This window comes from Bactrocera oleae, chromosome 3, assembly GCF_042242935.1.
Source record: "Bactrocera oleae isolate idBacOlea1 chromosome 3, idBacOlea1, whole genome shotgun sequence".
NCBI classification, from domain to species: Eukaryota; Metazoa; Arthropoda; class Insecta; order Diptera; family Tephritidae; genus Bactrocera; species Bactrocera oleae.
In genome coordinates this window covers 89,550,260-89,564,352 of record NC_091537.1, presented here as the reverse complement: position 1 = coordinate 89,564,352, position 14,093 = coordinate 89,550,260, and the positions used below count along the sequence as shown (strand labels likewise).

The window sequence follows — 14,093 nt, the reverse complement described above, 5'->3', positions numbered from 1 at the left end:
AACCGGCAAGCATACAATATATATATAAATACAGATATGTATATATTTACAAGTGTGTGCACATATGCATATATACAAGTAGATATATAAGCTTACATAAATATGTATATAGCTGCATACAGTCTGCCAATTCATCGGTATGGAGCAACAACATGTTGCTGCTGTCGTTGATTGGCATCACCCATTTGTTGCTTGTGCTTTTGTTATTTGGCATTCAACGTTTTTCTTTTTTCTTTGTCTTTTGATTTTCTTTCTTCTTGGAAGGCATTTTTAAGCGTTCAATGGCATTTCACTTAGTGTCGCTTGGAGTGGGGAGGCCGCCATGGCGCTTTATGGACCGCGAAACTTTTGCTTTTCTTTATTTTCCACAAAAAACAATACCACAGAGGCACCTTCCCCCCCCCCCCCCCCCGCTTCACCCACACAGCCAACAACGCTGACTCACAGCGATTTTTCAAGATCAAGGGCGTCATAAAAAAAGAAAAGCAAATGCGTTGCTGACTACATATGTACAATCGGTGTATATGTGTGTGCTTGGATGCCATGTTGGGGGGTTTAGAAGAAGTTGTGTCGCACAAGCTATTGCATCTGCAGTACATGACATAATGACAACTTGCGATGCTATAAATAGATCAACGTTAACAAGTCGCTGGAAAATGAGTGGCGAAACCACAAGATGGCGTTTTTTGTGTTTTTGCAGCGAAGGGAGTGCACACATTGGTATGAATACAGAAGCTCACAAATCGTTTGCTTACAAAGTAAAGAATTAAATCAGGAAACAGTCTATAAACAATCGTGCCTTTACAAAATAATGCATGGAAATAATAAACATGCGTTTCAGCTAAGTTGTTTATATTATTATACCAATGCCATGAGGTTTGTAACACCCACAAAGAAACATCGGAGACTCTATAAAATATATCATGATCAGCGTCTTTCTGTCTGTATATGCCGGTACTAGTCCCTCAGTTTTTGAGATATCGGTCTCTAAGTTTGCACACGTTATTTTCTCCCTAAGAAGCTGCTCATTGAATGTCGGAATTGCTGCTATAAAATTTTAACTATCAAAAATGATTTCTGGTATGGAAAACTTTTTTAATATTATAATTTTATTTATATTAAAATTGTTCATTTCGTTCTCAAAAGTTCTTAATTTTTTGCTCATTTTTATAGTGTTAATAATTATTTTAAAGACCGAATTTATATATTAACAAAATGTTATTTCTAAAAAAATGTATATTGTTACGTACTTTAGGTTAATTGATATGTTAATTCATATTTTTTTATTTACATTAATTATTTCTATACAATTTTATTTCATTTAATTAATTTTTTCTACTAAGTTAAATTAAAAATTTTTTTTTTTATTTTGCCTTTCACTTTCGTCAAAAAAGCATTATTTTTTCTATATCCACCAATAAAATATTAGAATATCTGCAGTAAGCAAGCAAAAGATATTAAAATATTACATTTCCCCTACTATATACTATATTACTAATTATTTTTATAAACAAATCTTTTCAACGAATAAATTTCTTAAAAAATCCTTTAAACCCATTTAGAAACCCAAACTCACAATCTCAAACGAGTAAAAAGTGCGCACTTACAATTCGCTCACACGTTCACCCTGTGCTGCTGCTGCGGCCGCCGCTGCCGCGGCAACCTGTCGTAACAGCGCTGCCGCTGCGCAATTCGGTGGCGCCGTGCCATTCGTCAGTGTTGCTGGCGATGTTGTGCCAGCAATTGTTGCTGTTATATGTTGGCTTGGCGGCGAAGCTGTTGCTGTTGGTGCTCTGGCTGGTATACTTATTATGGTTTTCGACGCCACCGTTGACGCTACTGTTGGCGGTGCCGCTGCCGCTGCTGTTACCGTCGCAGTCACTGCGCTGTTGGGCTCACAATGAAAACCGCGATCCTCGCGCACCATATAAGCTGGCAGCGTTTCGATAATTGCATTCGCCTTGTCGTTGTAGGAACCCAAAAGTTCGCGATATTTCGAGTAGACAATGCGCTTCAATTGAGGATTTGTGGCCGCATTCGCTGGCGTGGCACTCGGTTGCATTGTCGTGGCCATTTTCACACTTGTGGCGGTCGCGTGTTTAGAGTTTTCTTTCAATTAAAATGCAGTAAACTTAAGACTTGTTGTTTTTGTTTTAAACACTTTTTGTTGCACACAATTTCACTTGAATTCAGAAAATCACTTTGAATTGTTTTTGTTGTCTCTTTTACTCGGTGCGTGCTTCGACGATCACTCCAGATTGCTTATGATTATTTGTTATATTTGTTGTTGTTTTTAGTTGCACCCGTACTAACACGTTGCTGACTTAATCACGTATTTAAATTAATATTTTATGTTTTTTCTTTATATTCCGGTTCAATTGATTTTATTACTTTATAATCACCACCTAATTGTGCTGCCACTCATCGCTGCCTTTATTGGTATGCCTATAAATTTTATTATCAGTTACATATGTCCGTATGTACGTGCGCATATCTAAGCGTTTCTAGAAAATGAATCGTCCGTTGTTATACACAATAAATAAAAGCTGAAGTGTGGGTGCCGCCGGATTCCTTTGTTACAATAATATCGCATTTCAGCGACATTTGAGCAGCAAGTATTCATGAATATACAATATAAATTATATATAATAATATTATTATAATATGAAGTTAATATAGAGATTTTCATACATATATATCGATAACCCAGCCGTTAATAGCGCTTGATTACACGATTTTTCAAAACAAAAAGTATTACTTAATTTTGCAAGTAGAACTTTATGGTTTTTGGTACCTTGATAAAGTCCAGATTATGAAAATAAAATATATATTCTATTAAAATTTTTTTTTTAATTTTTATTAAGCTATTAATCGCTACAAATATAGCGTATTTTCGTATAATTATTTTTTTGGCATATAAATTAGTATTGTGTTTATTTCAAAAATTATTTTTTTTAATCGCCTACAAATTCGTTTACTAATAAAAATTATTTGCGTACTAGTCTTGAGTTTGTTGGCACTTGCTGCTGCTGAAATGACTTTTGTACTTAAGTTTGTTATTTTTTTATTTTTATATAAAAAATACCAAAAAATTGCAATTTTATTATTTTGTTTTATAAGTATGACTTGTTCTAGAATCTTGCGGCGAATCTTGAGGCTGCGCAAAAGCGAAAAAATAGGTGGTTGATCACAAAATGAGATTTAACTCAGAATTATCGACGACTCGGAGCGTACTACGCTTTTCAGGCTTTTAAGCTGTCACCGTTTATGGTATACACTTTAAAATCTTAGCTGAGAAAAGAGCTAAAAGCCAAAACTTCCACTCTGAAAACATTAAACTCGACAAATAAATATTAAACTCTACCTTGAGCTCACTAACTCTTTGTTGTTGTTATGTTTTTTTTTCTGTGTAAAGCGCTTAGTTTTAACCAAATCCAAGCAGTTAGATTCCACGCAAATTTTTAGGTAATAATCATCTAAAATTTAGGAGGTCTCACACATAGCTTCTCCAGAGTTTAGAAAAATTATGAAATTATCTTGTACTGCGAGATGTTTTAATCATACATAAAGAGTAGTTTCGGAAATGCTATAACCAAAAAGTGAGCCTTATACTTTTTCGAGTAAGTTTTGGAAGAGAACATGTTTAAAAATCGCTTAAGATATATCACATGTGTCCATTGCAACCTTGATCTCTAAAAGAACTTGACAGCTGATTTTTTACAAAATCGCTTGTGATGTTAAAACTGTGATTTCTTTACATTGTTACAACACTAATAACTTACTTAGGTTCTTTAAACGTTCATAATGTACTTTTTTTTTAATTTATCTGAGGGTTCCCTTCAGCAATCATCATTAATGCAGTTATTTGCTATCTACTTACAAAATTTATAAAATTAACTACGTACTTTAGAGAAAGACTTTCCTGGTTTGCGATATTTATTGGTGATCAACTTTTCAATTGACATTGTAAATAAAATTTACGCCCTAAACGGTTATAGATTACAATTTAAATATGGTAAAGAGCTTTCTTGCATTCATATCAAAAATGTTGGAAAACCGAAGTCGGTGCGATTACCAGGCCAAATGATCTTCATTACACGAAATGAGCTTTATGGTTCATAAAATTGACAGCTGTCAATAAATAACACTTACAGCTGAATCAAATTTCCAGCTGGATATCGCGCTGTTTCTGCTTACAAACCGACATAAAATTCACGGAAAAACATAACAATTGCGTATAACGGTAACCAAAGCCTAACAAATGGTTAAGCAGCAAACGTAAAACGCATCATAAAAGAGCGTAATAAATTTACTCACACTGAGTTCAAAACGCAACACTAGTAAAATGCATACACACAGATACTCGTATACAACTCGTATAATAAGCGTATGCGGTAATAATAAGCTTAAATCATTAAATACGCTCGAATGATCAAAGAGGATCCTGACATGATCATTAATGAGGAAATATCAACGTTTTATTGATTTGTGCGTATGTGTACCTCGTAATGTAATATACTGCTTGGCCTCGTTTTTTGCCAAATCTTCAATTTGCGGACATTCATTTGACGCTGACTGTGCGCTGACAAATAGTGCGAAAGTGATCAGTATGACCGGAAATGATCATATGTGATCTTCTTGAACCCCAAATAAGGCACGCAACTGTGTTTGTGCGCGCTTTGAACTCTAATTCAATTCAACTAGCCATTTGAGGTTGTTAAATTTTGAGGAAATACTGCTGACTCATAGCATTTGGTTGGTGTATGGTTTCGAAATGCCATGGCACATATGTTCTACAGCTGATCTGTCACATACTCGTATGTAGTAACATGTATGTATGTATGTATGTACTGCGGTTTGCTTATAAGCAAAGTGTGTGGGTCTTTTTTATGTTTTCTTTTTTATCACAAAAGAGAAAAAATTATTCATGATCACATCACGTCATAGTGCCCTGATCGCTTACCAACCAAGAAAAAAATAAAACGAACTCAATTCAATGCGATCATGAAAAATTCTAATGAAGTAGAAAATGCGATAAAAAATGTTTGAGCGTGAGATGGAACCTTTCAGTGCGATTGGTCGCACATTTTGCATTTTTATCTTCTACTCGTTCTCAATGCCTTGTGGCAAGGCATGAATGTCTTGAGTGTATGTCGATCTGATCTGGGCTGGCATTTACTTAGTGGTTGCTTGCCTTTAGGCTAATAGGGCAGTCAGAGCAAACATTGTTATTGTTAACAGGTATACTATGCATGTGTGTTTATGTAGGTGTAGGTAGGTGGCGGCGTTTCTGGCACAAGGTGAATGCGGTTGCAAGCTGTCAGGAGGCCAAATACTAGTGTGTTGAACAGGGAGCGTGCGATCTATTACAAAGCGCTGATGTCTGCCATGCCGCATTCTTCTTAAATACTACAATCAAGTATATAACTAAGTATATTTATAGAATATATATATTTATTTATATATGCCATTTGGGCTACTCAATCGACGGAACATTTAGTTGGTGCGTGTGGGGTGCTGCCACATACATGGATTTATGTATAGCCATGCATTTAGTGCCAAGCAGAATGATTCATCACGTCCATTCATATCAACAACACTGTGCTGTCGCCAGTAACGCCGCCCCTCCTGCTCGACGGTCGCGCACTCAGTCATCCATTGTACTTCCTCACCTCTATTATCGTCTTTCAAGCATAAAAACAGGCAAGAAACAACAACACCACACTTACATTCATATACACATGTGCACATATACACTTGTGGTCTGCGTTCGCTGCTGTCAGAACTGCCACAAGTTATTCGTGTAATGTGAACAAATAAAATTAATTTGTATGAAAAACTGCAGGCGCTGAGGTGCTCAGAACTCACACATACATATATATAACTACAACTATACCTAAACACATTTACAACAACCATAACTACAAATACCTTGTATAAAAAGGCCAAAAGATGAAAAGTCTTTATGTCTGCGGGAAACTGCAGAAAGTGCTTTTTTTATTTTTCAAGAAGAAAACTTGACGCACTCATGCACACACACGTGCATGTGCGCACACCTTCAATAAATTTATGCATGCATTTATTTAAATAGTTTATGTGGAACATTTGCGTTCTCACGCAGCTAACCGCATTTTTTGTGATTAATGGGCATGAAAGCCAAGAGAAAAGGAAAATATACAAAAAATTGTGTTCTCCTTTAAAAAAAAAATAAACATTTAAAGATTTATAATTTTTCTTTTCACTATATTTTTTTAGCGTTTATAATTTGTTAATCGATTTTGAAATAATAATAAAAAATGTAGCCTATAATTTTAAAATAATAACCCAAAAATAACATATTCGAAAAATTTTTACTTGTTTTTGAGAGAAATTTAATTTTTGAGTAAATACAGCAAAAACAATTTTTTTTAAAATTTTTAGAACTACATATTAAATTTTTGAATAAATATTCAATCTTTTCAAAAACCGAAAACTTTTTTGTATATATTCCATATTTATTTTCGAAATCAATACGAAGTAAGGAAAATTAATTGAATATAAGATGGTGTAGAGATGATCTACAATAGTTTCTTACACTTTCTCAAAACGTATGCAAACCATATCTACCTACATATGTTTATCAATTATAGGGATATCGCTTTTTTGATATGTCATAATTGACACTACTTCTTTTTCATGTTTTTTATTTAATAAACAAAACAGCTCGTTTTAAGTGAAATTATGTAAAAACAAAAATAGTTTCGATAGTATTTTTCGATTATTGAGAGTAGTATTATACAGTTTTCTTATATATTTATGGGCCGGAAGTAAGATAAAGCCTACTTTTGATGCCTATCAAAATGCATAGTTTTTCAAATTATTTAAAAAATAAATGTTTCTGAGTATTAAAAAAACAATTTATAAAACAACAACTATAAGATAATAAATAAAAAAAAAAAATAACAACACAAAACATTTAAAAAAAAATTTTTTATATACGATTTTAAAATATTTTGATAATTTATATTGATTGATTTATTTATCGTTGCTCATATACGATTAGTTTTATTGTATGATATACGGTTTAATCATATCCAAAATATGTTTAGGTAATTTAATTTATATTTTTCGATTATTTTCATCGAATCATCATCAAATATATTGACATTTATTTAAGAAAATGTATTACTTTCTAAAAATGTTTAATCATTTATATATTTTATGCAATTTTAATTTTTTTAAACGTATATAAAAGTAGTCTTGGTTTTTAATATATATTATTTTTTAATAAAATTTTTTATTTATTTATTAATATTTAATTCATTTATAAATTTTATATTTTTTTTTATAATACACAAATATTTTAACAATATTTTTTAACAAAAAATGTTAGTTAACAATACATATATTTATGTTTGGTACTGTGCAAAATTAAATTGAAATATATTCTGAAAACTTTACTATTCACTTTTTGTAGTATATAGCAAATATTAGAAATATATAACTATATTATTAATTTTTAGGACAAAATTATTTATTATTTTTAATTCTAAATACTTTTTAAATATACATACATATATTATTTTATTTTAAATATTATATAAATTAATATATGTACTTTTTACACATTTTCCAATAAAATTTAATTTTTTCTTAAAAAATAATATTCGAAATTAAATTTTTTAATGATTGTTTTAAATTAAATACTATTTTTTTTTGGCTATTTTATGATTTTTTTTATTGCAAATATTGTTTAGTTTTTTAAATTCGTTTCAAAATTATTTTCTTATGATTATTTTAAATTAAGTTGGATTTTTACATAGTATTTGCTGGTTTTTATTATTCACTATTTTAAGTTAAATAGTATATTTTTATTTTTTTTGCATTTTTTTTTACTTCAAACATTACTTTTTTTTTAATTGTTGTTCTAGATAATTTTTTTTTATATTTATTTTAAGTTTATTAGTATCTATTTATTTATTTTCCAATGCTTTTTTTGCTTTAAAATTTTCATCCAGATAGTTTTTACTTATTTTATAAAAAAATATTTATATATATTAATTTACTTGAAAAGTTCTTCCAATTTAATGCATATATAATCCATTTCAATTTTTTTTTCTAGCTTTTTTATTTATTGTAAATATAAGATATCAACATAAATTAATTTACTGTCATATGCCAAAAATGTGCTTAATACTCATAACGTTTTTATATTAATTTTTTATTAAAAAATTGCATCAAATAAGGTTTACTTTTTTTATCCCTTTTCTGTAGTTCGTCCAAATATCACTTGCAAAATATATTTGTATTTGTTAAACACAAAATAAATCCCTTAATTTTAAATGAAAATGCAAATATAATAAATATTTCTGTTTCTTAATTTTTTGTTTGTTTTTGTATTTTAAACATCAAAAATGTTATCACCGAGCAGCACCCACACACAATAAAATTTATCAGTCAACAGTCAAGTTGGCGAAGAAATTCCACTTACACAACATGCAAAATTGTTATTTGCAATTTTTTCACAACCTCAAAAAGCACACTGCATTAAATAATCCAAGTTTAAAGAATTTTGCGCATTAAAACGTCTTTTTTTCTTGCAAAAAGCACTGGACGAAGAATCGTGGTAATTTTTTAAACGATGTTGACACTTGAATTACGCGGTCTTACGCGCTGCGCCGACAAACATCATCAGCTTGCAAACAAATAAGCTGAACTGAACTGAGCCGAACTAAATTTCGAACGTAACCGAACTGGAGTGGAATGAAGAAGTACGGAAGAAAGGCAGTTGAAGCGCGAAATGGCGAACTGCACGCCGCAATGTGTGGACGCGCAATGAGCTGAGACGCTCGTCGAGCGTAGCGTCCAAGCGACTACGGCGCTGGTCTACGCCACAGTTGCGGCGAAATGACGTTGAGACATATCAGCAGCAACAACACGAAAGTCAACAACAAGTTGAAGCGCGTCTGAGCCGCAGCAAACGGCGTTACAAGCAGGGCTCACATACAAGTATGAATGTACATGTGTATGTGGCGCTGAACGATGTCAGTGGAGGTGCTGCTTTTGTGTGCGGTTTCGTTTCGTGTGCTGTACTTGTATGCTCTTGACTGTGTGTTGGGTATAAATTGCTCTTATTTTGTAGTTGTTGTGCATTATTGGCGATATTGATCATGTTGCAATAGCTGTTGTTGCTCTGGTTGATGGTGACTCGAAATGTGGTTACCTTTTTTGTGCTTATTGGTGTTGTGGTAGTTGCCGCTTTTAATTTCGTTTCAAAATCGTTATTGTTGCTATTTCCTTAATACATATTGTTGGCTGTTGCGCTTCTTTTGCGGCTTGTAGCCAGCAAGCAGCAACCGTGGTCTTGGCGTTGCATGATGACGCCAACGTCACGTCAGGAAAAGTGACCAAGACGATATACGTTTGGCGTCCGGTGGACTTACACACACACCCATGCAGATGGTGGAAGTCGTCGTACAGGCCGAAAGTGACATGCAGGCGTGCAGACCAGACAGACGACCATTGCTGGGCACGCCGTAGCCACAAGTTGCAACAAAGCAGCAAACTGCTGTTGCTAATGTCGAAATTGTGTGGACGGTCGTTGGCGTTGAGCGCTTGTTGGTGGTTTTGGTCAACAGCATAGGCTGCTCAACACAAACGTCCCACTTGCTCCAGCAGTGTTTGGTGTGGGCAATTGCAACTTGTTGATGTGAATTGGGTTGGTGTTCTTGCATAAATTTGTTAAATAAAGAGTTTTATTTCCCTGAGTTCGTTAAAATTTCACCAACAGCAGACAAATACTTGGGAGCGATTCGAGTTGCCTTAGCATGTAACGTTAACAGTGAGAGGTTTTTATAAAGACTTGAAGCAAGTATATGATATACCGAATTCTACCCATGGAAATTAAAAAAAAAGGTTTTAGAAGCTACATATATTTGTGTTTTGGAGACTTAAAAAAATTACAGCGGGTCATATCTGGTAATGAAGGAGCTTAAGTCAAGCATTTTTCTTGTAGCTGCTAACCTCTTTTCGAAGTTTTTTCTTCGGCAAAGTCGATTCTAATGCCCTGAATTTCATGGGGATGCTAAACAATCAGTTAAAATGAGTTGCGTCCAACCTGCTGAGAAGATCTACTCTCTCCCTAATGTTAACACACTCATTTACAGCTCTTATTTCCTTCATTTCTTCGCTACACCTTTTAGTACGTTGAACGAATGCAATCTGGCAATTGAGATCTCAAGACACCCGAAAGATATGAAAAAAAGTTCTCGAAAGCTTACAGTTATTTCATTCTATATTTCTAAAATCTCTTTTATTTTAAATAAATTCTATTCAAATTATAGATTTACATATATTTTATTATGTTTAAAGCTTGCATTTTCTATTTTACTGATTTCTTCTATACTTTCACTTTACTTATGTAATTTGAATCTGGTTTAGACTTTTTTGTGTTTTTAATTGAGATTTATTAATCTTATTTCATTTTGTCTGTAAAATTTTTCACATTATTTTATTTGTTTATTATAATTTTTTTTTAATATTTTTTTTTTTTTATTATTTTATTTTAATTTTTATTATTTTTTAAATTTTATTTTTGTTTTTAATACCAATTTTGTTTTTGCTGCATATTTTTATATTATTTTTATTGACAATTTAATTTATATTACTATTTTATATATATTTGATTTTTTACTGTTAATTTAATATATTTTTAAATTTATTTTATATATATTACTTTATTTTTCTTATTATTATAATAACTTTTTATTATTATTCATTTATTTTTAAATTAATTAGTTATTTTATTAATGTAATTTTTTTTACATTATTTTTTTTGTATGTTTTTTAAATTATTTTTTTAATATTAATATTATTTTATGCGTGCATATACATTTTTTATTATTAGTTTTTAATTTTAATTTCCAAAAAACTTTTTTTATTTTAAATTTCATGTAATTATTTTTTGTAATTTTTTTTAACCGATTATTATTTTTTATATTCTTGCAAAATGTTATTTATTTTTAAATAATTTTTTTTTTTGTCACTACTTAAATATTTTAAAAATTCGCTGCCACCAATGTCAATCTAATTTATCTGTCAAAATTTAATTTTCAAGCCAACACGCTTCATTACAACCAATTTAATTTCTCGCCAACTGCCTTTCTGTTTTCTAATCTGTATCTTATCCAAACTATTTGGTGTTATTTTCCTTGTTGCTGCTGCCGTTTGTGTAAAATATTGTTATTTTCTGCGTTTTTCAGTCACATAATTGCTGTTAAGCTTTTGTTTTGTTGTTTCTGTTTACTAGCCTTTCGTTTTTTAAATTCACAATTTCGCTATCACTTGAATTGTTTTCGTTTCATTTCATGTTTTTGTTTATTTGTTTTCGCTTACAAACTTATATTGTTAACGTTTTTGTTTGATTGTTTTTATGTGCACATGTTTTGATTTGATAAAATTCATTTATCTCTTGTGGAGTATAGTTCCTTTATTTTTTCAATATTTCGCAAATGAAACTGTTTATATGCAACTATTTGATTGAATTTTGTAAAGAAATTGTGAAAGAGAAAATGAAAAAATAATTTAAGGTATACATATGTACATATTGGGGTGGGTACAAAAAAAAAAATTTTTTTTTTCAATAATAACTTTGCGTTTGTAAAAATATTGCGAAAAAATTTGTGCTGTCTACCAACAAATGTTTCAGAGTATTAAGTGAAACAAATAATCGTTTTTTTAACCCACCCTAATAGATATACATTTGTTGGTATGTGTGTATAAAAAGTAATAATTTATCGCGCTTTGCCTTAAGACTGATTGAAGCAATTAATCTCATTTTTCGTGCACACAAATGTATGATATGTAGTTGTTGTTGTTTTTTTTTTAAGTTTTTTATTATTAGGTGATTTGTAACAGTATTATCTAGCTATTACAACTGCAGGCGTCAATAACAGAAAATTAATTAAGACAGCTTTCGCTGAACGCAATAATTTGCTAAGGTGTTTCTGTAATTTTTTATTTTTCTTTTGCAATATTTTTTGTTTATAATAAATATTTTATTGTTTTATTTTTTCTTCTATATTTTTATTTTATTTAATTTTTTATTTTTTATATTCTGTTAGTTTTGGTTTTATTTTTTCTTTTATATTTGTAATTTTTTAATCTCTTTTGAGTATTTTTTTTTAATATCTTCTTGTATCAAGTTTCAAATTTCATTAAAGGAAAACCACAACAGCTGCTCGAGCTGCCCAAATATGATTAATGATAAGAAAATACAAGGCGACACTAATTAGTTGGCGATTTCAACGCTATATTCGCTTTTCGCAACAATTCCATAAATATAAGATTTAAATTCACCGCATTTTTCGTATGACTTTCGCACATACATATGTAATTTCGTTTACCTTGCAGCTGTATGTCAATATTCAGCTTTCAAGGGTTATGAAATTACTGTCGCGCTGCTCGCTTGCAGCGTTTCTTAATTAAAAGCAAAATCTAAATATTTTCATTTATTTACGTATTTTCTTCGCTTATTTTTTACGACCTCAAATCCCTTGTTTTAATAGTTTATTTACTGATCTAACTGCGCTTAGACATTGGGTTTGTGAAGTAAGTTATTTTATCTTATGCCCTACTATGCATTAGCTAAGTTGATACACATTCACATAAGTCATTTAGATGAGGTACACACAAGTAGATGTTATGATCTAATATTTATATGGAAATAAACTTTGTCAACATCATGCAAATTCCTTAGCATGTGCGCAATTCTCGCAATTTTTCCTCATAACTACATACCTATATATACTTACATATATATAAAGTAGGCATAAGTACATATGTACATTCATGCCGAGAAATTAAGTAATTTGCTCTAGTAGTTCACTTAGTATGCATATTTGTAGGTTTACCTTTGACGAAAGGTAGTGTGTGGAATATAAAAAAAAAAAAACAATGAGATAGCAAATATTTTGCTTTTAGCGCAGAAAGTGCGAGACTTATTTAAATGGGGAAGCGGCACTAAAAAAAATGATGAGTGATAAATTTCAAGAATTTAACTGCGTGCGAATTCCAACCGGTAAAGAACAGAGAAAAGTTTATATATTATATCTTAACATTTAATGATATTATTGAAGTATTCAGCAATTTTTAGTTTTGAGAAATATTGCTTGCATACAAATTTCCTAAATTCCTTCCCCTTGAGCTTCGATAAAAATTTTAGTCAGTTCCGACCACATACATAGCTCTTCCGCGAAGACTTGTTGTTACTGATCGTCAAGCTCTACAGAAACTTCCTAAATTACAGCTTTTCTAGCTAGAAAGATTTAAATTTACCTGGTAAGAGAAAGTAATGCCGTGTTAGCTGTGATCTATTAGACCTTTTTAACAAAATTTAGGAGTATAATAGGTTAAATATTTGACGCTTTTCCGTTAATTTCCAGCGACATGCTGATGCTCAGTAATAAAGAGTAAACTTCATTATGTGATAAAGGGTTATGCAAACTGCTAAATTATGATTGAAATTAGTAATTTGATGTTAGAAGAATAGAAGAACACTAGGAGTGTTTAAGCTGAAAATCTGTTTGTTTGTATATGCTTCGGATCTGTCAAAATAGTCAACAACAAAACCGGGCTGTTATAAAAATGTTCAATTATACATACATAGTATAACATAAGACCCAGTTCATTTCTATTCAACAACACTGGGGGTATTTCTTCAAATTGTAAACTTTTTGGACTTCCGAAAAAATGTGTAATCTTATAATCTCTTACTAAATTTAATACAAATTTATCCGCAAGATCTGACAGTGGGTTAGCAGCACATGGCGTTTCTAAACTTTTTTTGAGGTTTTACCTCGTTTCTCGTGCCACTATGTGCACACCCTAAGTAAACAAGCACATATAAATATACATATATAGTATACTATTTAGTATGTTGCTACATTTAAATCGCTACTCAATTACTTTTAAAAATAGCGCATAACTCACGCACATAATTATTCAAAACAAAAACATAAAATATATGTTTTTTTATTACAATAATTAAATTTCAAATACGGTTTCCTACTCTGAAATGGATTGCTTTCACTCGAAATACGCGCATAAAAAACCAC

At 31.0% G+C, this 14,093-nt stretch overlaps 2 protein-coding genes across 11 annotated transcripts in view; one reads left to right on the top strand and one right to left on the bottom strand.

The window, feature by feature from the left end:
- Drep4 (DNA fragmentation factor-related protein 4) overlaps positions 1–14,093 on the top strand; it is an 88,925-nt gene that overhangs the window by 41,392 nt on the left and 33,440 nt on the right. The gene's annotated exons all lie outside the window — the stretch shown is intronic.
- LOC106615528 (uncharacterized) overlaps positions 1–14,093 on the bottom strand; it is a 66,489-nt gene that overhangs the window by 33,471 nt on the left and 18,925 nt on the right. Inside the window, exons 1-2 of one of the 9 annotated variants that reach the window (XM_070107189.1) lie at positions 8,471–8,850; positions 1,608–2,504 (exon numbers count right to left, since the gene is read on the bottom strand). The exons of 3 other annotated variants lie outside the window; for them this stretch is intronic. In XM_070107189.1, coding sequence (XP_069963290.1) covers positions 1,608–2,074 — 467 coding nt within the window. In that variant the 5' untranslated portion in view covers positions 2,075–2,504; positions 8,471–8,850. Of the gene's footprint in view, positions 1–1,607; positions 2,505–8,470; positions 8,851–14,093 lie in introns of those variants that run through there. 5 more of the 9 variants (XM_070107184.1, XM_070107185.1, XM_070107186.1 and 2 more) reach the window with 5 other exon arrangements.